The sequence below is a fragment of the Gekko japonicus genome, unplaced genomic scaffold (genome assembly GCF_001447785.1).
Source record: "Gekko japonicus isolate JY-2015 unplaced genomic scaffold, Gekko_japonicus_V1.1 scaffold102, whole genome shotgun sequence".
NCBI lineage: Eukaryota > Metazoa > Chordata > Lepidosauria > Squamata > Gekkonidae > Gekko > Gekko japonicus.
This window is the reverse complement of record NW_015172006.1, coordinates 1,065,179-1,089,642: the sequence shown is the minus strand read 5'-3', so window position 1 is coordinate 1,089,642 and position 24,464 is coordinate 1,065,179. Positions and strand designations below refer to the sequence as shown.

General features: G+C 46.7%; 1 protein-coding gene across 1 annotated transcript in view; it reads left to right on the top strand.

Annotated features, from left to right (window-relative positions):
* The window catches only part of MEGF9 (multiple EGF-like-domains 9), a 105,924-nt gene extending 86,215 nt beyond the window's left edge, over positions 1–19,709 (top strand). The window contains exons 3-6 of the mRNA XM_015420168.1: positions 8,786–8,925; positions 13,303–13,446; positions 17,192–17,464; positions 19,243–19,709. Coding sequence (XP_015275654.1) covers positions 8,786–8,925; positions 13,303–13,446; positions 17,192–17,464; positions 19,243–19,703 — 1,018 coding nt within the window. The 3' untranslated portion in view covers positions 19,704–19,709. The remainder of the gene's footprint in view (positions 1–8,785; positions 8,926–13,302; positions 13,447–17,191; positions 17,465–19,242) is intronic.
* Positions 19,710–24,464: the final 4,755 nt, after the last annotated feature.

Below are 24,464 nucleotides of genomic sequence, written 5' to 3'. Positions count from 1 at the left end.
TCTTCTTCTTCTTCTTCTTCTTCTTCTTCTTCTTCTTCTTCTTCTTCTTCTTCTTCTTCTTCTTCTTCTTCTTCTTCTTCTTCTTCTTCTGTGGTACTGCTGAATCTCGGTACTGCATAATGGCTGTAAAACTACCATAAATTGTAGCAAGACATAATATTTTCTGTATAGGATTATAAACTAATAAATGTGTTCTCGTGAAACTGTATGGACCACCTTTTAACCTGTGTAGGAGAATAGGAGAATACCTTCTTAATCACATGGACCACTTGTGTTTTGCACTATACCATTACAGGGCTTCACCACAAGAAAAACGATTGTAAAACTGAAGGTTTTGGTTTTCTTTGTACACATGGCAAGTGTCCATCTGATCAGTGGCCAGACAGAAGGGGGGGATGGAGAAAAAGCCCCCTTATAGCCTTCCGCCAGCCCCTTCCATGCGCAGCACCATCCACAAGGAAAAAATGCTTCCTATCCAGGTTATTTTTGAAAAACGACAGTTCACATAACCGATTTTACTCTAATTTAATTTTTTTTTAAATAATAATTGATTTTTGTTGTTGTTCAGCCTGTTTTCCCCAGAGGCTAGGTCAATGCTTCCTCTCTCAGATAAGCACAGACAGACGCAGATGGGTCACTGAACTTGAAAAAAGCCCCTGTATTTCAGTCCAGAATCCCTGTCCTATTTTTTTGAAGGCTCAGGGCACGCGTCTGTTGCTCTAACTATGCGTTTTAATTTTTCAAATTATTTCTATCCTGCTTCCTAATTGAGGTAGTTTACAGACACCCGTGTATAATACAGCAGGTGCCACGAATAGAATTGTTTTACAATAAAATCTCCTGTCTTACCCAGAGCCATTGATCTGGGGATGTGCATGTGAACTGGTCCTTGAAAGGGCCCCTAAACCAACTGAGCCCTCATCACTGTGACAATTAGTGAGTGAACTGATTAGATCTGCATATGAAGAAAGGTGGTTGTGACAATTAGTGAGTGAACTGATTAGATCTGCATATGAAGAAGGCAGTTGTTCACCAAATAATGCATACCACTTTTGTTCTTCGAAGATTCATGCATATGTCATAGCCAATTTCACACACCCCCACACACACATACAGGAGTGATGGAAGGGGTAGATAGATGTCAGTTCAAACAGAGAAGGGCAGTGCCTCTTTCAAGATGGTGCCTGCCTTTTCTGCTTTCATTGATGTTGAAAACAATCAGTGGATTAGAGATGTAACATTTCTGGAAATTTTGAAGCCATGGGGGGGGGGGAGAATTAATCAGAAAAAGAAGACATTTTGGGGGAAAATTGAAAAATATGCAGCACATTTGGGGCAAACATAGACTAATTCTACTGATTGCCCAGCATGAAATGCACAATTTCTAACTTAGTTGTACTCTTTGGCATATGGCATTTTAAAGCATAAATACTTTAGGCAAGTCTACCCAGTACCTGAGAAAGTGTCGCAGACTGCTGCACCCTGTGCTACTGTAGCACATGTATTATTAATTTTTGAAGTAGGAAAAAATAAAAGTTGGATCTGGAAAACAAATTCTGTAGTGAATGAAAGGAAATGCATTATTTGGACAGAATCATGCTCACAGAGTCACAGCAGGTCATCCTGCCAGCATGTTTGGATATTAAGCTAAACTTTATAACACTAAAAACATTGAACTCTTTAATAATGTCTTATCACTAAACACAGCACAGCATATTAATGGTGGCCGAAATGATTTACATTTCAGCAGAAGAAGTCTTGAAAATGTTACATGTGTGTCCAACTTTTCTATCATATTACAAACATTGAGTATAAAAGCCTTTTCTTCAGAAGCATTTTACTCATTCTGAAAGAGAAAACAGGGGTTCTTTAGTGCTTCCCCGAATTTTCCATTGGAAGAATTTGGGGGGGGGGGGAGTCCTCCTGTTGCTGTTTGATTTTTCTTTTTAGCACTGTGTTCATAGTGGTGAGAGAGCAGCACAATAAAAACAAGATGTTTCTATGCTATACTATGATCAGGGGTCATTTCCTGCAGGGAGCGCACAGGAGCGGAGCTCCGGCAGTAAAGAGCCCAGGGGGCGGGCACATGCAACAAGCCCCACTCCCTGCTCCCAGCAGCCCTCAGTCAGAACAAGAAGCAGCCAGGTAAGTTGCAGAGCCCCCCGGCCCAAAACAGTCCAGTGGCACCTTTAAGACCAAGTTTTATTCAGGTCCAAGCTCTCCCTCCTCTTTGAGGACAGATCTGCACGTTCCCCCCCCCCCAATAACTAGCAATCCAAAACAGTCCAGTGGAGCCTGAGCGGTGGGTATTGCCTTCTGACACACTTCCGGTGATGTCAGGGGGTGTGGCATATGCAAATAAGTTATGTTAATGAGTTATGCTAATGAGCTCATGCACCTCTTTCTACAAAATGACCCCTGACTATGTAACAGTGATAAGGTTGCCAGATCCTCCCTCCTGCCCCAGCAGGGGACTTTGGGGGGTGTTCCTGGAGGAGGTGGAGGCATCTCCAATGTGATGATGTCACGCAGAAGAGACATTATCACTTTGAGGACACGCCTGAATCCCAAGCGGCAAATTCACTACTTTGCATTCAGGCGTGTGTGCCCCCTCTCTCAAAAAGCATTTTAAGGGTCCCTTTAAATGCTTTCTTGAGTGCCTGAATCCCAAGCGGCAAATTTACTGCTTTGGATTCAGGTGCATGAGCCCCCCCCCCCGCTCCTCAAAAGGCATTTAAAAGGGACCCTTTAATTGCTTTTTGAGGAGCAGAGGCCACGTCTGAACTCCAGTGGCAAATTTGCTGCTTGGAGTTCAGGCGGGTGGAGGCGTCCACCCCTTTCCCTTCCCTCCTGCAAGATTTAAAGGACCCTCCAGCTGAATGGTGGGCCACATGCCCCCGCCGATCAGTTTGAGGGCCCTTTAAATCTTGCAGGGAGGGAGGGGATGGCCATGGGTGGCCTCCCCTGCTGGCTAGCTGGCTGGCGGTGGACAGGAGCCCCCAAAATCAGGGGATCCCTCACCCCTACTTGGGGACTGGCATCCCTAAAAAGTGAAAATCTGACTGTGCACGAAATTCTGTTCCCAGCCATACCCCTTTCAGACCTGGCTCCTCCTTGGACTTTTAGATGAAACAGCAACTGACTAGTGCCTGAAAGCCGGGCCACTCTTGCTGTATCACAGTGCTTTAAAACGGCAGTATAGCTGCAGTGAAGGACGCCGCTAAAAATGAAGGATGATGCAAGATGAAGGATTATGCTAGTTCTGTTATTCATTTTCATGTTTATCCTTTGTAAGCTGTCTGTTTTCAAAAGAAGTTTGAAATAAAGCAAACACCCTATAACCCACATAGCAATTTCAGGATAGCCCGCCTTTTGGCTCAGGGACCTGGAATGGTCCAAGCTGGTAGGTTGATGTGGCGGAGGCTGTAAGGCTGGCCAGACGCTCTTGCCTTTTGACATTTTACAAAACGCCTCTTCAAAGTTCTCAAGTGTTTCAGCTCCTTTGACTGATTTCATGCAGCTGGATTCCATTCGCGAGCATGAAGCAAGGAGTGCTTTATGCACAATGTCCCAGTGTTTTCTTGGAATAAAGCTGCCCTTCTTCCCTCCCCCTTGCCCGCCCTCCCCCTCAAAAAAGGAGCTTTGCTGGGATTGCATAATGTTGGGGGCTTGGCAGAAACCGGGGTGGGGGGGGGGAGAAGACTTCCTCAGAACACATCGGGTGTTATTAAATTCAGATGGTTTCGTATAGCCAAGATGGGCCCAGGGAGGAAAGTGATGAAATTGAACCATTTTGCTAATAGGCATTTCTGCCTCTTGGTTTCCCCGTCTCCTAATGTCCGGATTAATTGCCCTGAAAATCAACATATAGGTTATGATGTTTCCATTAAAGCTCAATTGAGGCTTGGTGAATATAGACGGTGATATTTCCCTATGGAATCGTCTCGTACAATAAGTTCTCTGTAGGCTTGTTGAACCATTCTGTGAGGCCAGGGGGAAGCAAAAATGAATTCGGTTTCAGACATTAAGTCTTAGTGTGATTTTGAAAGTACCTTTTTTTTGGGGGGGGATCTTTTTCTGTACAGCCAGGCAATAACATACCTTTTAAATTATATTATTAAATTTTTCAATGTATAGTTTTACAACTTCCCATCCTCCAGTAATAACTAAGACTATAGAACTGAAAACAAAGAGGTTACCTAGTGGGTTACAATATACTGTCACAGTTCATTTAAGTCAAGTTGCAGTTTAATGTAGTGAAGAGATTGGCTGAGAATGATTCGATATGGAATGTCTAGCAGTAGACGTTCCTGTTTATGTAACAGGTGAAAGAGTCGCAGTTACTGGAAGAGCTTGTGGGGTTACACTAATGCTCAAATGGATTAGTCTGATTGTTGATAACCCTGGTTTTCTTCCATTGTGAAAGAATTTAAGGTGGTGTCCATAAGGAGATCGCCCATCCAGGCACTGTTGAAACACCGACTTGCTTAGCTTTACCAAGACTACTGGCATCACGTGTCCTTCTACCATGCTCTGGAGCCTAGTTGTATCTGACGGGCCAGTTTGTCTCTTGGTGCAAAGGGAAGGGAATTAGTTTCTTCTAATTCCAGTGGGACACCTGAGCAACTTTGGAACCTCAAAGACTATGAGGAATTTCACATTACCCTTTTTAAACCGTTATTGTACCGTCATGGAATAAACTGGTACAGGGACGGCTGTTTCACACAGCCTTTCCCTTCCGGTAAGGAGCCATCTCTGAAGTGACTTATCATTTCAAACTGCGCTGCTTTCTTTCCCCACCATTTCTCCCCTGCGCGCACGATCTCCCTAAGAGGTGTTTTTTTTAAAAAAACAACAACAACATTATATTGGGAGTGCTATGGCACTGAAGCAGGACTACAAATCAGCACCATAGCGACCCCATTGAGATGCCTGGACTCCATTTGGATACACTGACGTTTGCTACTGCTGTCACCTGGAATCAAGGAACAAACAAGGAACTCCCTGGACACAGAGTTCCAAGGGCGCGGGGGGGGGGGGAACCGGACAGTTTTGAAACCCAGGAAGCTTTCCTTCCTTCCTTAACTCCCACAAACCATGGGCTGTGTGCGTGCCTCAGTCTACACTTCCTCTAAAGCAAACTTTTAAAAAATCGACCACACATCTGTCTCACCATTCCCTTATGCCCTGATCTCCCACTTAAACAAGCTGTACAATCAGGTACTTTGTATGCTGCCTCTCTAGACATGCGTGAAGTGGGAAACGCATCCCCTTTGCGGACCAGTTTCTTTTCTGCCTTTGTGTCTTTTAATGGAAAGGAATGTCCATCAATAGCACTCATCTAGCATTAGTTATTCAATATTGGAATCAAAGAGGCATTGGTTACTTTGAAATTAACGGAGCCTGGGATTTCTGAAAACTGCTGGGTAGCAGGCTATTCTGGTGCTTTTTAATTAACCAAAGCCCAGACTACTACTACTACTACTACTAATAATAATAATAATAATACTTTCCATTTATTATTCGCTTTCCCCAGTGGGCTCAAAGCGATGTACAGTTACTCCATATAGACAAGGGACTAACAATGTTTGTAGGGGATAGGGAAGACAACATATATTCATTTTAATTGCACGCGCCATCACTGCCCGGTGTAGATGTCTTCTGGCTGGCTCCGTCATTTTCCCGCACAGCTGCTTGCTGGCCAGGCTTCAGGACCCGTATGTCAATCGCCACACTGCCACCGCCTGGCCGGAACATCCATTGCAGGTGTTCTTTTCGTAGCCGGGAAGCTGTTTCGCCTTACAAGCCTTGACCAGGACCTGTCCGACCATCAGCTAACGCCCTCCCACAAGGGAGGTTGGCGTGCCCACCCTCTCTAAGGAGTGGTTCCCATTTTATCTACTCGCCGAAGCTTTCGAATCGCTGGGTGGACGATGAGCTGGGGACAACAGGCTGGCTGCTCACGCCAGCGCGGGGCTTGAACTAACACAGTTCAGATGTTAAGACAGTGGGATATGCCCACTGTCCCACCACTCCCCCTAGTAAAGCCCCTCCTCCTTTTTCATGCTGTGCTGGTACGTTTGTCCTTATTGCTCTTTTCAGTTATTTACTCTTTAAACAGACATGATAAATACAACGTCTGCCCCCAAATTACCTTTTAAAATCCATGCTGAGATGCAGTAGCGAACATCAGTGTATCTAAACGGAGTCCAGGCATCTCAGTGGGGTCACTGTGGTACTGCTGTGTAGTCCTGATTCAGCGCCATAGCGCTCCCAATAGAACATTAAAGAAAAGAGGATGATCTGTATAAAGTGCTATGGTTGGTTCTCTGGGCCCTCCCGAGGAGACCCATACCAGAGTGGTGGCAGCCATTAGAGAACCTTTCTAGTCACTGCCTGCGACAGCTCTTTTAAGGCCTATGGATTTGACCAGCCTGCCAAAACTTGTCACTCACAGAAGCCGATCCCACTGCTTGTCCCTCAGACCAGAACAAGCAACTTGGTGGTAGCTGAAGGCATGGATATGGACTGGTGGAGTGCAAAGTGGACTTCGAGTTTTCAGGAAGCAGCAGGGATAGGGAGCCTTTAATAAGAGCAAATGTATACGATTGGGGAAGGAGGGTAATCGTTAAAAAATGAAAGGCAGTTGCTGGCTCACACTTGGCCATGAAAGAGCAGTTCAGTCTGCAGCCATGAAACTGTCAGCCTTTGTCTTTGGGGGCACTTAAAAAAAAAGTAATAATCACCCTTATAACAGGACTGTGAGTGTGCATGTGTGGTTTACGCACATTTAGATTGTTGACCTTTTCCCAGCAAAGTGCTCAACAGTCTGTGCTACATGGGAGCTATGAAAGAGGATGTTGTAAAGAGCTTTATACATGCATTGACCAGAGGCAAAAAGAGAAAAAAAAAATCTCTAGCTGAAAGATTTAATTCTTGCATACACCCAGGCCATGGCTTTGAGCCATTCGTGTCCACTGGGACATCCTGCCAGAGAAGCATTAAGTTTGAACTTCCCAGCACCCGGTCCCCCCCTTTTAAAAAGTTAAATCGCTTCTTTTCCTGCCATCTCTTGGCTGGGAAGTTTAAAAGCAAGAGGTGCAATCTGGTGAGAATTAAGTGTTAATTTGCAGGGAACAAAGTTGAATATTTAAATCTTTGTTGACTTCTGTGGCTTCTTTGAGGGTCCCTTATGGATGGGGAAACAGAATTACAGTGTTTTATGTAAAAGTTGCCTCTTTCTGGTCAAAAGGTGGGTCTATTTAAATACTTTTTAAAAACGCAGAAACACCTTGTTGATTATATGGTTTAATTGAATATAATTGAATGTTTACATATTAATTCTAGATTTGTTTCTTGTGGGCAGCATATTGTTTGTGCAAATAAGGGTTTTCGGGTGATGTCTGACTGGATCCAGTTCTGCTACTCTGGTACTATCATAGGGAATAGTCAGCCGGGGGCCTTGGGCAGACCTAAGAAGGTACAGGGATTTATGCCAGCCAAGTTGCTGCAGCTCTGGTGCTTTGTGTTTGCACCAGCTTGTACCCCCCCCCTCCAAACAGACAAGCAGCTGTGCTTCCGTACCAGCTGAAGCTACCAAATTGTTGTCTTCAGGGCCAGCCTCGGCATACATAAGAATATTAAACAATAGTCTTAAATTTAAAAAGCACTCTTTGTATTTAGCTGATGCACACAGATGTTGCAACAGGGAGCCCAGAAGAATTCTAGAGGGGCTTGTTGTTAGTTTGTTCCAGCAAAATCAGCAAAGAATCTTGTAGCGCTAACGCGTACCTTTTGTCTACGGCATGCATCTGGAGTTGACTTAGCTCACAATAAACCCATTAGCCTTTAAGATGCCACAAGGTTCTCGTTGTTGTTTCATCCCAGAAGAGGCATTCTCTGCTGTGTGTGAGGAAAGGGAGATGCCTCTTCTCGGATGGTATTGGAAGACTGTTGTACAGGTAAGACAGCTCAACAGATATCAGTGAGACAGTCGATGCTGTCACTTAGGTAAGTATCCCCTAGGTCAGTAAGGTTCCTTTGACTTGTATCTGGTAGGGGGGCACCATTTTTAACCAAGGGGTTTTTAATTGGCTATTCTAATTCGACCTTGATAGCCTAGGCTAGCCTGATCTCATCAGCTACGCAGCATCGGCCCTGGCTTGTATTTGGATGAGAGACCTCCAAGGAATACCAAGGTTGTGATGTCACAGCCTTGTCACAAACGCCAGCCCCTCCGGGTCAGACGTTTGGGTTCAAAGAACAGGTTGCAAGGCAAAATTACAAATTACTTAAGGGAATCTAACCCCCCCCCGAGCTTAGGGTAGTCTGCCACCAGGTCTTTTAGTGGTTCCCAACAGTCCTGGAGCAAAAGACTGAGCCTCCAGACTGGCTACGGAACTTAACACACAAGGTCAGCCCTGCAGAGTGGGACTACAGACTGAGCTCAGGAACTAACAGTTCCTTCTAGCAGTGGTCAAGAAGAGTCTAAGAGTCTAAGGCAATGGATTAAGCCTTTGAGGTTCAAAGAACACAAACACCACGACAGAGTAAAATAGAATTGCTTTATTAAGGTGCAAACGTATGTAAAACCAGACTAGACTGGGAAGGCAGTAAAACCTCTACGTTTCTCTTGCCTTGATAATCCTATGGGGTTGCCATAAGTCAGCTGTGATTTGATGGTTAAAAAAAAAAAAGATTGCCCCTCTTTCCGGTAAGACTGCTCCAGAGAGGCTAACGTGTCCACCATTCATCTTTCCACCTCCTCTCCCCTTTCCTTATACAGCTCCGGAAGATGTCTGTGTAAAGCTGGAGCGGCGGGCCTAAAATGTGCCGAATGTCAAGAAGGGTACTCCAAGTTCAACAAAAGCACTTGTGAACCGTGTTGGTGCAATAACCATTCCAAGAGCTGCCATCGTGAGACCGGTAAAGCAGAGGCTGGCGGGGTGGAGGGAATAAGGCAATGGCCGGGTAGGGGAGGGAAGGGAAGGGGGGGTCCCTCTTCTTCCGTGAGTCTTTGTGGATCATTATTTTATTAGTCCGTGTGTGATAAAAGTGTATGCATAAATTGACCACCCCGATCTGGATAGCCCAGGTTAACGCAGTCTCATCAGATCTCGGAAGCTAAGCAGGGTTTGGCCCGGGTCAGTGTTTGGATGGGAGACCTCCAAGGAACACCAGGGTTGTGACACGAAGGCAGGCCACGGCCAGCCGCCTCTGAATGTCTCTTGCCTGGAAAACCCTACGGGGTCGCCGTAAGTCAGCTGTGACTTGATGCCCCCTCCGTTGACCCTTACTTAAAAAGGTAAAGGTTCCCTTGCTCGAAAGCCAGTCGAGTCCGACTCTAGGGTTGCGGTGCTCATCTCCGTTTCAAAGCCGAAGAGCCAGCGCTGTCCGAAGACGTTTGCGTGGTCATGTGGCCGGCATGACTAAACACCAAGGCGCATGGAACGCAAGGAACTAAATACATACAGATTTAAAAATGCTCCGAGCTACGTCGAGAGATCTGTACATTCTTGGCTCAGGCAGGACTTGCTAGCTAGCCTGTCCCAGACCCGCTACTGGTGACTTGCTCCTAAAGCCAGTTAAGTGTCTCACATTTTGTTAAGAACTGTGGCCTGTTTCTGCAGGGAGAGAAGCGCATCCACTCACACTGAAAGCAAGTGTACCTGGCCGGCATGTGTCACTTCTTTCATGGCTGGTGCCATTCGCACACTGTAAAATAAATAGGAGATGTATATATTTATTTGCGTAGGCTTTATTGTTGTTAGGAGCTGCGGTGGCTCAAGTGGTTAAGGCGCTGAACTGCAGGCTGTGGAAGGTCGGTAGTTCAGCAGTTGGAGACCCGAGTGTGCCGCATGACGGACTGAGCTCCCGTCTCTAGTTCCAGCTCCTGCCAAGCTAGCAGTTCGAAAGCAAGAAATTGCAAGTAGATAAATAGGTACCGCTTCGGTGGGAAGGTAACAGCGTTCCGTGCGCCTTGGTGTTTAGTCATGCCGGCCACATGACCACGGAAACGTCTTTGGACAGCGCTGGCTCTTCGGCTTTGAAACGGAGATGAGCACCGCAACCCTAGAGTCGGACTCGACTGGCTTTCGAGCAAGGGAACCTTTACCTTTACCTATTGTTGTTACCCTCCAGTTACAGCTTTCCGAGGCAAGAGACGTTCCGAGGTGGCTTGCCATTGCCTGCCTCGATCTCACAGCCCTGGTTTCCCTTGGTGGTCTCCCATCCATACACTGACCAGGGCCGCCGCCGCTTAGCTGCCGAAATCTGGCAACATCAGGCTTGCATTGGCTATCCGGGTCAGGGCTTCATATGCTTGGTATTGGGGAAATTAATAGATGTGTTTTGGGTGCCCTCTAATGGCTGCCTGGAGCATCAATTGTATATATTTTTTTTAATTGGGGATATGTAACAGGACTCTTGAGAGTCCCTTGGACTGCAAGAAGATCAAATCAGTCAATCCTAAAAGAAATCAACCCCGACTGTTCCCTGGAAGGCCAGATAATGAAACTGAAGCTCAAATACTTTGGCCACCCAATGAGAAGGGAGCCCTCACTGGAGAAGACCCTGATGCTGGGAAAGATTGAAGGTCAAAGAAGACGGGGACGGCAAAGGATGAGATGGTGAGACAGTGTCACAGATGCAACGAACGTGAAGTTGAGCAAACTTCAGAGGACGGCGGAAGACCGGAAGGCCTGGCGTGATCTGGTCCATGGGGTCGCGAAGAGTCGGACTCGACTGTGCGACTGAACCACAACAACAGGAAACTTCTCATTTGGTGGATTCTGCCTTCCAGCATGGTGGTCTTGGATACCTGTGCAATCATTTGAATCTCTGTGTAGAGAGAGCTCATCCTTGTGCATGCGGGTGTGGATATGTAGTTCTAACGAGGTGGCGATTGGAAGTGTAAGGGCCTGTTGGCTTGACATTGCATCATCTCACCAACACCAACACCCCCGGCCCCCAGCACATTCCTCACTGATGAAAATCCCATTAGGAGAATGGATGCATGCCATGACCTGAAGCCACATCGTTGCAGAGGGACCCAGCTTGGTAGCAGAGACCTGGACTCCATCCATGGCCAGTCATTCTGCCGCTTAGCAGAAGCCGGGGGTGGGGGCGGGGGCAGGGAGGAAGAGACACTCTTCATAAGCTAGCCTCCATGGCTGTCATTCAGTTCTCCTTCAACAGGCAACCACTCTGCAGGAGAGGTATGAAGGGAAAACCGGCCCTGCTCCCTGGGTCTGCTTCTACCCATTTGCGTTCGACATTTCCTTTGTTATTTGCCTTGAGTTTTCCTCTTGTAGTGGAGCTGTGGTGGCTCAAGTGGTTAAGATGCTGAACTGCAGGCTGTGGAAGGTCAGTAGTTCAGCAGTTCAAGACCCGGGTGGTGCTGGAGGATGGAGTGAGCTCCCATCTCTAGTTCCAGCTCCTGCCAACCTAGCAGTTCAAAAGCAAGACATTGCAAGTAGATAAATAGGAACCACTTCGGTGGGAAGGTAACAGCGTTCCGTGTGCCTTGGTGTTTAGTCATGCCGGCCACATGACCATGGAAACGTCTTCGGACAGCGCTGGCTCTTCGGCTTTGAAATGGAAATGAGCACCGCAACCAATGTTCCCTCTAAGCTGTGTAGTCTTGTGAGCAAATGTTCTACTTTGTGAGCTGCTGGCATTAAAGTTATGAGTGGGTGATTTGGATACTGCATAAATTAGCTTGCTCTGGAGCCATCCTTCCTGAGCGAAGTCAAAAATCTGTGAGCTGGAGGCTAAAAATATGTGAGCTAGCTCACACTAACTCAGCTTAGAGGGAACACTGACCGCAACCCTAGAGTTGGACTCGACTGGCTTTTGAGCAAGGGAACCTTTACCTTTTACCTTTCCTCTTGTAAAGTAACGAGGCTGGCAAGACTCACTCAAAAAGATAATAATGCTAGGAATAGTTGAAGGCCAGTAGGAAAAGAGGAAGACCGGACATGAGATGGATGGACTCAGTAAAGGAAGCCGCAGCCTTCAGTTTGCAAACCCTGAGAAAGGCTGTTAACAATGGGACATTTTGTTGTTGTTCAGTCGCACAGTCGAGTCCGACTCTTTGCGACCCCATGGACCAGCTCCCGCCAGGCCTTCCGGTCTTCCGCCGTCCTCTGAAGTTTGCTCAATTTCATGTTCGTTGCATCGATGACACTGTCTAACCATCTCATCCTTTGCCGTCCCCGTCTTCTTTGACCTTCAATCTTTCCCAGCATCAGGGTCTTCTCCAGTGAGTGCTCCCTTCTCATTGGGTGGCCAAAGTATGGTATGGGACATTTTGGAGGTCATCAATTCATTGTGATAAGTTGGAAGTGACTCGACACATACAATCAATTTGAGAAGGAAGCTTGCTTTGCATGCAGGAGGTTCCAGGTTCAGTCCCTCACGTAAAATGATTTCAGATAGCAGGGCTGGGAAAGAACCCCCTCAGTGTTGGAGAACAACTGCTAGTCCCATTTGGGAGTTCAGGGACTGATGGGACAGCCAGTGGTCTTCCCCATCACAAAGCTTTATATGATCACCTTCCCCATCAGGAAACATCTGCGGCTGCGCTACGATTTGAAATCAGGAAGGACACTTGTCCTCTCCTCTTGCACACGGGATTGCTCCTCTAACTCCTTTTTCTAACCATGCCAAAAAATATTAAAGGATATTCTTGAACGTGCTGCATATCCAAGGTGCTTCTTTGCAAAGTAGACATGTGGGTATTCACACTGGAAGATGCAAATATAAATACTTGTCACAACCCTACAACAGCCAGTTCATTGACTTGGGGATCCGCCATGTTTATCCTATTTCACCAAGGTCAGAACAGAGCCATGGGTTTCAGGGTGCAATTCAAAGTACTAGTTTTGACCTATAAGTGGCTTGGGGACCATGGTATGAAGATCTGTCTTGTCATGTATGAGCATACCTGTATGTTAAGATGATCAACAGAGGCCCTGCTTCAGGTACCTTTACCTTCAGAAGTTAGGCAGCTGCCTATCAGGGTCAGTGCATTTTATTTACCAAATATTTAGCTGTCTTAACTGATGGATATTCCCCTTAATTCTATTGCTTTAGTGTTTTAGATCATATTTTGCATTGATTCAGAATCTTCAAGAACCTACTTTGGACCTTAACCTAATGAAAATGAATGCATTCGGTGACCCCCCCCCCCCCGGACTCTGGGTTTGGTGAGGGGGAGAGCCATCCCACTCTAATCTAAAACAGAAGTATCTTCATTTCACCAGCTGCTATAAACATCTTTATTTCTGTTTTGTTTTGTAGGCATTTGTCTGGATTGTCAGGGAAACACCAAAGGTGCATATTGTGAAAAATGTAAAGACCAGACCTACCGAAATATCTCACATCACCACGAATGTCTCCGGTGCCCCTGCTCTACAGTGTTTTCCACTGGCAGCTGTCGAATAAGTAAGGGTGTCCTCTTACAATTTACGTTTGACCAAGAAAATCCTGCTAGTGGACAGTTTAAGACACTGAACCTTTGCTCAGCTGAGCTCACAAACGCATTTGATCTTGCTGTTTTGTAAATCAGCTGGCTTTATTGACTCATGTAGAGTATTATGATGGTGAATAGCACAAAGCGACATAGAAAGGATTGGAGGTGTCGAAGATAAATCCATTGGCAGCTTCCAGCAACAATGCCCAAACATGCACCTTTGGGAGTCAGTCCAGAAACTTGAAGTTGTGCAAAATGCGGTGGCCAGGATTTGAATGGGTTTGCTAAAATGAGTATAAAAAAACCACAATGCTTTCTCAACTGCATCAGCTCCTAGTTTGTTTCCAGGTGCAATTCAAAGTGTTTAGGGCCAAAGTGTCTGAGGGACTTGTCTCTCCCCATGTAAACCTGCTCAGAGTCTTTTTGGGGGGAATCTGAAGGTAGGCTATGAAGCCACTAGATGCATAAAATGCAGTCGCTTTGATCGAAGAGCACGTCTCTGACTAGCAGAATCTGTTCTGCTCATGGCTATGTGCACTTTTTGTTCTGTACCTGGGCTCCTTCTTTCTTCTTGTCTTCTGTTTACATTTCTTCTGTTGACTTTCAAAGGTATTTGTTCTCTTGCTTTCATGTTAGCTCTCTATTCTCTCCATTCCACCCCCCCCCCCCGTCCTTATTTTCCATTTGACAGATCTCTCGCGTCCACCTTCCCCTGCATTGCTTTCACTTAGTGTGAGGGAGGTGTCTGTCTTATCTTTTCCCATGTACACTGCTTAGTTCTCATTGTGCTGATTAGACTGGGTCTGGGCTGTACCACTTCAGACCGCAAGAGGGAGCTCTCACAACTGAATGCTCTTTCACACAATTCTCCTTCCCTCCACATAGGAAACTGGATGTCAAGAAAAAAAGGGTTCTGTCCTCACCCTTTCCCAAACATACTAGTTTTTACTTGACTGAGGTAGAGTATTCCATCATGTGAGCCCCCATCTGCAGACTGGAGTGGTGCAGCTCAACTGCAGGCTTGCCACCTCGGTACAAATGAGGCTGCAGTGTTGTGTAGACATTCTAGGAATAATTACTTGCTTGTTCTTTCTTACCCATCCCCCTTATAGTTCCAGCTCATCTTGTGCACACAGCGCACCTCAGCACACTCTTCTCTCTCTTGTTCTTGTCTGTGTTGTATTACCTGCTCTCCTTCCTTTCTATCTGGTGCTACCTGGACTAGCCTAAAGTTTGGTGTAGTGATTAAGTGCGTGGACTCTAATCTGGGAGAACCAGGTTTGATTCCCCACTCCTCCATTTGCAGCTGCTAGATGACCTTGTGCAAGCCATAGTTCCGTCAGAGCTGTTCTTGAAAGAGCAGTTCTGGAAAGAGCTCTCTCAGCCCCACCTACTTCACAGGGTGTCTGTTTTGGGGAGGGGAAGGGAAAGGAGTCTTTATGCCGTTCTGAGACTCCCAGTAAAGGGCAGGGTATAAATCCAGTCTCCTCCTCCTCCTCCTCCTCCTTCTCCTCCTCCTCCTCTTCTTCTTCTTCTTCTTCTTCTTCTTCTTTCTCTTCTTCTTCTTCTTCTTTTCCTCCTTTTCCGTAGTAGATGCCAGCCTGCTCTGACTCTCCCATCTTTCGCTGCCTGTTTACTTGATGCTTTAGGGAGCTCATCTTCTCTCTCTCGTTTTGTATAGCTCCCTGTCTGGGTATGACACCCCTAAAAATCTGGTACCTCAAATCTGGGCTGGCATTCAGTGTGTGGAAACAAGTATGTTGGTGAATGGCATGCAGTGGCTTTGATAGGGTTGCCAAGTGTGAATTCAGCCGCAGCGGGGGACTGGAGCGCGCGCCGCATCCACATCGCCCGGAAGTGACGTGGGCATGCCGAGGGCAGGGCCACGACCATCTGAGGGAAAACCATAGAGTTTCCCCTCGGATGACCGTGGCCTCGTCCCCAGCGTGCCCGCGTCACTTCCGGGCGACGTGCACGTCGGGGTGGAGTTCCCCTTGGGGCCCGATCCACCGGCGGCGGGGAACGGGTCTCTGGGGCGGGGGTTTCCCCGCCCCCTGGGGGGACTTGGCAAGCCTAGGCTTTGAATACACAAGTTCCAAGGTCCAGTCCCTGGCTTCTCCACTAAAGAGGATCTTGAGCTAACACAGTTGGGAAAGAACTTGGAGAGCCACTGCCGGTCAGAGTAGTATACGCAATACTGGCTAGAGCCTGAATGGGGTGAGACCAGCATATGTGAAGGACGGTCTTCTCCCATGCAGCCCTGCCCCAAACAGCTAAGATGAACTTCAGAGGCCTCCCTCTGTATGCCCTCTCTTTTGGAACCAAGGTAGGTGAACATAGGTGGGAACTCTTCCGTGCTGGTGCTTTTAGAATTCCTTCCCCACAGAAATCTCCCTGGTAACGAGCAGTGTTCCCTCTAAGCTGAGTTAGTGTGAGCCAGCTCATAGTTTTTTAGCCTCCAGCTCACACATTTTTGTCTTGGCTTAGGAAGGATGGCTCCAGAGCAAACAGATTCATGCAGTAGCCAAATTGCTCGCTCACAACTTGAATGCCAGCAGCTCACAAAGTAGAATTTTTGCTCACAGGATTCCACATCTTAGAGGGAACATTGGTACCGAGCCTGCAGTCTTCTTAAGCAGCCAGTGAAGCGATCTTAATTTTCCGAAGCCTTTTGTTGAGTTTTTTGTCTTACCTTGTATTATTACTTTCCCCCCTTTCTCTCCCCTCCCCTCTTTTTATCGTTGGGTTTAAACTAGACAACTGGGCAATTTTATCATTGCTGTTTTCCCCCTACTGTTTTATTATTGGTTTGAATTTGAACACTGCTAGTTTTATTCTTTTCCCCCCTTATTTTTTTCCTGCTTTCATGAATGATCTCCTTGCCGGTTTCATTGGTGTTTATGCAGCTGGTTCTTCTTTTTAGCAGAAATGGTTTTATGTTTCTTTACTGGGTGTTATACGTTGCTTCCCCCTGACCCGGATGGCCCAGCCTAGCTGATCTCGTGAGATCTCGGCTGCTAAGCAGGGTCAGCTCTGGCTAGTTCTTGGACGGGGGATCACCCCGGAAGGCCAGAGTTGCTATGCAGAGCAAGGCCATGGCCAACCACCTCTGAAGGCCTCTTGCCTTGAAAACCCTGCAGGGGCCCCGTTCACGCAGAGCATTTGCTGCGCTGAAGGCACGATTGTCCCATGGATTTTCCGGGCGCGATCACACCGGAACGTCTGGGAGGCATAGCACACCCGAGGCGAACCCCGTGGCATCCCGCCGAAGATGAGCATTAAAAAAGTACCTGGGACGACCTGCTGGCAAATGGTTTGCCACGGCTGCCTGCAGACTCCCTGGGTGTGATTGCGCCGGCGCACGGCTTTCTCCCCTGTCGTCTGACCGCATAATGGCGCATCAGAATGCGACGGCGCAAATAGCCACCCCCCCCCCCCGTGTTTTCCGGCACGTGTGGTCGGGGCCAGGGTTGCCGCAAGTCAGCCGCAACTTGATGGTGCTTTCTACCACACCATAGGCTGCCTCAGCAATCCTTTTGTAAGTGCAAGATTTAAACAAAAAGTGCAAGATTTAAACAAAAAACCATTTTGGGTAAATGAGAAGACAGACCGGTGCTTTGACTCTGTATGCAGCAGCTTCCTGTGTCCAGTTTAGTGACTGAAGAACGGTGGCAGCGTGCCAGATTTTGCTAACGGTTTTGTTTTTCCTCCCTCCAGAGCCTGGTCACCACACGCCAACCTGTGACAAGTGTAAACTTGGCTACACGGGTGACCTCTGCACCCAGTGTGACAGCGGCTACTACAACTCTGACAGCATCTGCATAAAATGTCAGTGTAATGGGAATGTGGACCCAGCCCGGTCCCCACGGGTCTGCAAGCCGGACACGGGAGAATGCATCGGCTGCCTTTACCACACGGCTGGGTTGCATTGCGAAACATGTCGGGACGGTTACGTCAGAAATCCTGAAGGAGGAAACTGCACCAAGAAAGGTAATGTTGTCTCTTGCCATTCGTGTTTGGAATACCCTTGACAAGAGCAAAAGGGAATGTAGAATAAGAGAGATCTGCCCCTGGATTGTTTGGAGTTTCTGTTAAAATCGGTCGGGCAAGGGGACAAAGCAGCCATGCTGAGAGGGTTTAACCTTTCCTCCATGGAGTTTTTATAGCTAATTTGGAACCCTTGCAAGGCTACTGTTAGACCCATAGAGGACAAAAGACAGGCATTAGTATCAAATTTGCCTATTTAGAAGAAGAAGGAGGATTGGATTTATACCCCCCCCTTCCCTCCCCAAAGGTGTCTCAGAGCAGCTTACAAACTCCTTTCCCTTCCCCTCCCCTCCCCTCCCCACAACAGACACCCTGTGAGGTAGGTGGGGCTGAGAGAGCTCTGGCAGAAATGGCTCCTTTTCAAGAACAGCTCTGATCAGAACTACAGCTTGCCGAAGGTCACCCAGCCAGGTGCAAGTGGAGGAGTGGGGAATCAAACCCGGTTCTCCCAGATTAGAGTCCGCGCTCTTAACCACTACACCAAACTGAAGAGAAGAAGAAGAGATTGGATTTATACCCCGCCCTTCACTACCTAAGGGAGTCTCAGAGCAGCTGACAAACTCCTTTCCCTTCCCCTCCCCACAACAGACACCCTGTGAGGTAGGTGGGGCTGAGAGAGCTCTGGCAGAAACGGCTCTTTTTCAAGAACAGCTCTTATCAGAACTACGGCTTGCCCAAGGTCATCCAGCCAGGGGCAAGTGGAGGAGTGGGGGAATCAAACCCGGTTCTCCCAGATTAGAGTCCGCGCACTTAACCACTACACCAAACTGGCTCTACAGTGATGAATCGAAGCTTGGGGGAGCATCAGGTTGGAAAAGCAGTGTGGAACCAGAGGTTATACTCCACCTCTGAGATACATTTCTCCATTTAGTTCAGTAGATCCGGTGGCTCCTTTTAAATAAAAGTAAGGACCTTAAGAGATTTGTCATGGATAGACCATGTAAAGTGTGGCTTGGCCCCTTGATACCCTCTGATTATGGATGCTTGTTCCTCCAGTGCTGATTTAACACCCAGGTGATGCATGCCCTAGGGAAGGTTGGAATTTAGAGGAATCCGCTTTATTGAATAGCAATATTTGCGAACAATTTTTTAGTATGGTGCATACATCATGATATTTAACACGTGGTGCTGACTGCATCCCCCACACAATCTGTTGCTCTGTATAGGCAGGGCTGTAAGTCCTAATTGATCAGTTTGGCCAGCTAAAGCTTTAATCATTGGCTACCATTTGCCTTTTACCAATCAGTTTGTGCGATGACAGCAAGCAAACTCTCTGCAGGCCACACAAATGTCCCCAGGTGGAGGACATCTTCTGATGCAAAAGAAAATCTGTTTCCAAAGCTGGCAGAAGAAGACCAATTTTCCCCAAACTATAATGAATGGCAACTGCAAATGAAATCTGCACGCACAAAAATGGTCACCGTAAGACCACAAAGTCAGGGCAAGTGAGCAAAGGGTGTGGTTTTTACCTAAGGGCCTGTCATTAATGAGGGTTTTTATTAACTAGCAGCAGTACTAGAACAAGCTGATGCCAAAAGTTTGGGAGTATTTGCTATAGGAACTCAAGTCAACAAATTTCACTGTTGAATTCCTATTTGGGGGTTTGCATTTCCTTGCTTCCTGTTGTTGAGGTTGTGACAAAAGCCTGGGAAGAAGCTGATCTCTTAGGTCTGTGGTGTCAAACCCACTTGTCGGTTTTTTGTTTTTTTTTAAACTTGTAGAACCCATTTCTGGTCCTGAAGGCAAAGGACTCCCCCCTCCATCTCCGTCTCCAAACATCAGTGCTCCTACAGCTTTGCCGACGACAGCCGTCAACAGCACGTTCATCCAGACAACGGTGCCGTCTGTTTTCCCCATCAGCTCCTCCGACAATGGCACCTCGACTTTAGCGGATGTCTCATGGACGCAGTTCAACATCATCATTCTGACGGTCATCATTATTTTGGTGGTTTTGCTGATGGGCTTTGTGGGCGCTGTCTACATGTACCGTGAATATCAGAACCGGAAACTGAACGCCCCCTTTTGGACCATTGAGCTCAAGGAAGACAATATCAGCTTCAGCAGCTACCACGACAGCATTCCCAATGCGGACGTCTCGGGCTTGTTGGAGGACGATGGGAATGAGGTGGCACCCAATGGTCAGCTGACGTTAACCACTCCCATGCATAACTACAAAGCATAACGAAAACAGCACTTAAAGGATTTATTTCGAAGCCTCTAAGTGGAAAAAAAGGGGGGGGGGGGGGGGGGGAGTACCACTCAACGATGCCACTGTTCTGGGCAAAGAAAATGGAGGTGCTTTCCCTGCATTGGCATGGCAAAGCTTTGTTAACAGCAAATGAGGGCCGGGCAGCATAGATACTAGAGGAGCTTCAGGTAAAGATTATATTGGGTTCATGATTCCCCATCAGAAAGGCATTATGGACATTAAGTTGTATTTAAAGGGGGGGGTGCTCTGAAATATATTTTTGTATAAAACGACGATGGAGGCATACCAAGACGCCATCTCAGTCTTGATCAATAGCGATGTTCGCTCTGGAACCTAACTTTTAAGCTCCTGTTTTGAGAAGTGGATGGTGACCTGGTGAAATTGGAGATGGATCTTTGATTATTTTTTTTGGAGGGGGGGGGAGAGTACTTTCCTGTCCTGATAATTTAACTTATTTAATCCACAAGAAGAAAAAAGAAGTCACATTTGTTTCTTGGAATGGCTGAAGGCATTCCAATGCATACTCGACACCAGTCCAGGATTTTAGTTCTCCTCTGATACCCAGTGCAGAAAAGAGAGCCATTGTTTATTGAGGAGTGTACGAAGTGCATCAGCCTCTCTTCCTTTTCTTCAACCTCCCCCTCCAGAGGTGATGATGCTGTTTAAAATGGAAGGATCCCCCTTTTTGTTAGCTTTAACGAACTTGGATCGAGTTCAAGGGAGTGAGACGTTGCGGAGGCCGCTCTCTCTCACCAGTCTCCTGTCCCAAGCAGAAGCAGCATGTCTACAGAATGTAACGAGAGATTCCTAGACATCGTATTTGTAACTATTTGTACAAAAATATCACAATTCATATTTTATTCCTTTAGATTTTATCTGTACAGAGGTTTGTGATGTTGTAAAAACACACACAAAAACAAAACCAACAAAAAAGCAAGTATTGTTTAAAAGAGTTGTAAATTTAAATAGCGATATGGCTGGAGCTGGGTCTCCAGCAACAGTTTTGTTGCTAATTGTTCCTCTTCTGATGATACAAATTACTTTTTGTCTTTAAACTGATCATTTCCCTTGCTGGTTTGAATCATGGTTTTCCTCATAGCCCCTCTTCCCCTCAACATGGACGCGTTTTGAGGCACTGGTGCATTTTTGGCAGCCAGGTATGAATACTGGAACATGGGGGCTTACTCAAAAAGGGGGGATATTTCACTGAAGTGCTGGAAGTGGTCTCTGGAGCGTACAGTGGCCCTGCCAAGACAGGATCCGAGTGCTTTCTGCTGTTGACTTTCTGCTAGACAAGTCCCTGGAAATCTATGGTCTGACTGCATGTCTCTTTAAACTTGTATCAAGAGGAGCTGAAGGGGAGAAGCCAGTCAGAGTCCGAAATGTGGCACTGGTCTATGTGCCCAACTTTCCCCCATCCCATTGCCCCACCGGAAATGTTTCCCTGGAAGTTCTGTTAGGGAAATAACCTTCTCATCTCCCACCATTTCCTCCTCCCTGTGCCCCAAGCTACCCTTTAAGTGTGCATGCCTGAATGGGTGGGTGATGGAGGGGGTAATTTGGGTTATTCACTATCTCCAGGGTATGTAAGGAAGGCGTGTGCCAGGTAGCAAAACTGACCCATTCATTCTTTTGGAAGTGTCTACTACTGCCCATGGCTGAGGAAGTACATTGATACCTCTGTTGCTGTGTTCCATTTTAGGCTGCACACAGTTTGACCGAGATCAGGAGCCTGGAGTGTTTCCCCCTCCCACTGGCCAGGGCTGTGCTTACATACCTCTCCAGTCATTTCCCCTTGGGTATTCTTCTAAACTGATGTTGACTTTATGACGAGCTGAACTTCTTGGCACTGAGAGAGTCCATGAACTAGTGAAGGGATTTGCCGTTACACAGCCTTGAAATGACACCTGTCAGAAATACTGAAGAGGTAAAGAGGTTTAGGATGGCACTTTTTCAGAAGGCACCTCCGAGACCAATCAGATTTCCGGAGTGCAGGCTTTTGATAGTCAAAGCTCCCTTCATCAGATACAAGATGGTGTCTGACAAAAAGGACCTTTGATTCTCGAAAGCTTGTATCCCTGAAATCTTGTCGGTTTTTAAGGTGCTACTGGACTTGAATCTAAACTAGACTTGAATAATCTACTCTGGAATTCCAAATTCATAGCTGCAGGCTGGGGGACTATGGAGAACTATGTTCATTGTGTCTTTGCTAATGAAGTTTCTGTTTGGAACTTGAAACACTCTTTGTTCTCAGCGTTTAATACCCGTTGATAGCGGCAAGAAGGGACAGTCCTCATGACGATCCTTTCACATCCACTAGTTCTGTTCCCGTTTTCATAGTTGCACAATTAGTATGGTCTACAGGAGTCTGCGGTGGCTCAAGTGGTTAAGACGCTGAACTGCAGGCTGTGGAAGGTTGGTAGTTCAGCAGTTCAAGATCCAAGTGTGCCGCATGGTGGAGTGAGCTCCCGTCTCTAGTTCCAGCTCCTGCCAACCTAGCAGTTCGAAAGCAAGAAATTGCAAGTAGATGAATAGCCACTTTGGTGGGAAGGTAACAGCGTTCCGTGCACCTTGGTGTTTAGTCATGCCGGCCACATGACCACAGAAACCTCTTCGGACAGCGCTGGCTCTTCGGCTTTGAAATGGAGATGAGCACCGCAACCCTAGAGTCGGATTCGACTGGCTTTCGAGCAAGGGAACCTTTACCTTTTTACAGGAGTCTATGCGATAGCTTTTTACAATTTGGTGCTGCCTTCCCAACCCTTTTATAGTCCTGGGGTGCATTTTTATGGGAGTAAAGGTTGAGTTGAAGCCCATTCATCAACTTGGTCTACTGGCCAGGATTATTACCCAACCCCTGTTTCCAGGACGTGTTGTTAAGGTCCCTTGCAAGGCCTCCTGGAATAAATTAGTGCGGATGAGAACTGCTTTAAGGCCTCAGACAGTTGTCTTTTCGTACCCAAGAGTTGGGTGTTCCTTACTAATCAGATCCTTAGGCAGCATTTTGTGCAAAATGTGCTTGTCGCATAACCTTTAGAATGAAACACATTTGATATAAGGCCTCAGCTTCTATACCCTGTAAATGTTGGCCACTGTGTGAGACAGGATGCTGGACTAGATGGACCCTTGGTCTGATCCAGCAGGGCTCTTCTTAAGCTCAAGAAGAGAGAAACGGCCATAAAAAAAGCACCAAGCCTTTTTTTAACCGGTTTTTTTTAAATTGGTAAATTAAAGGTTTTAGTAACTTACATATTTTGAAAGTCCTTTGCTCAAAGTATCTCAGAGAATCCAGTATGTTATTGATCACCCTGCTTTTGAAGCCCAAGCGAGCCCGATCTCATCAAATCTCGGAAGCTAAGCAGGGTCGACTCTGGCTAATATTTCGATGGGAGACCTCCAAGGAATACCTTGGTCATGATGAGGAGGCAGGCAATGGCCTCTCCTACTCTCTCTTCCCTTGAAAACTCCATGGGGTTGCGATAACTCAAGAAAAAGGAGGCACTTTCTTTGGTGGAACACCTGCTTTGCACATAGAAGGCCCCAGATTCAATCCCTGGCATCTCCAGTTACGAGCACTTCAAGCCTTAGGGAAAAACGGTTCTCTGTCTGAGATCCTGGAAAGCTGCTGCAAAGCTGTGTCCAAAGCAGCTTGTGTGTGTGTGTGTGTGTGTGAGTGAGCCATACCACAACATCAATGTTCCCTCTAAGCTGTGGAGTCTTGTGAGCAAAAATTCTACTTTGTGAGCTACTGGCATTAAAGTTGTGAGCAGGCAATTTGGCTACTGCATAAATTACTTTGCTCTGGAATCATCATTCCTGAGCTAAGACAAAAATGTGTGAGCGAGAGGCTAAAAAACTGTGAGCTAGCTCACACTAACTCAGCTTAGAGGGAACACTGCACAACATGTGTGTTGAAGGACATTATGAAGAATTTTTTTTAAGGGCACAGCTGGACTCAACTCATAACTAAAACTTGTAACCAGATAAGAACTCCATGCCTCCAGAGCCACAAATCAACAAAAACGGGGGCAGCCCCGAAGGACAGCCCCCTGTGTAACCTCCTCCAAGGGAACAAAGAGTATTAATGTTCCAAGTAGCAAGAAGAAGGCACGCACAAGCCCATTACCTACCTGTTGGCACACATCAGTTTAGACACAGGAAATTGAAACATAGATATCCCTGTAGGACAGTCTGTTATCACAAATGCTTCTGGCTCCCAAAGTGGAGTTGGCAGGCCACATCCCAGGAGTCATAACTGGTGTGTCTCCTTAGTATCTGACGATGAAGCTTATGCCCTGGAAAATGTTGTTGGTCTCTAAGGTGCTACTGGGCTTGACACATGTCTCCAGTTCATCAGCAGAGATTGGCAGGGATGGGGGCGGAAGGGAGACAAATTGGTCCTCAAAGGAGCCATAGAGTATTAGCCACGGAGCAGAAGTCCATTTGTTAGTGAAGTCATTGTTTTTAGTCCTGCATGTCAGTGTACTTTGTGGTTTCTAGCACTTTGCTCTCCATTTTTTTTTTTTAAGCAGTCTCCGAAATATTGTTTTTCATTTTTAAAGCTGCCTCATATTTTCCTAATAGTACTTATGTAGCACTTTCAAATATTCACAGCACTTTACAGATCATCTTTAACAGCCCAGTAAGGTAGGCCAGTACTGAAAGAGAAGAAGGGAAGAGATTGGATTTATACCCTGCCCTTCACCACCCGAGGGAGTCTCAGAGCAGCTTACA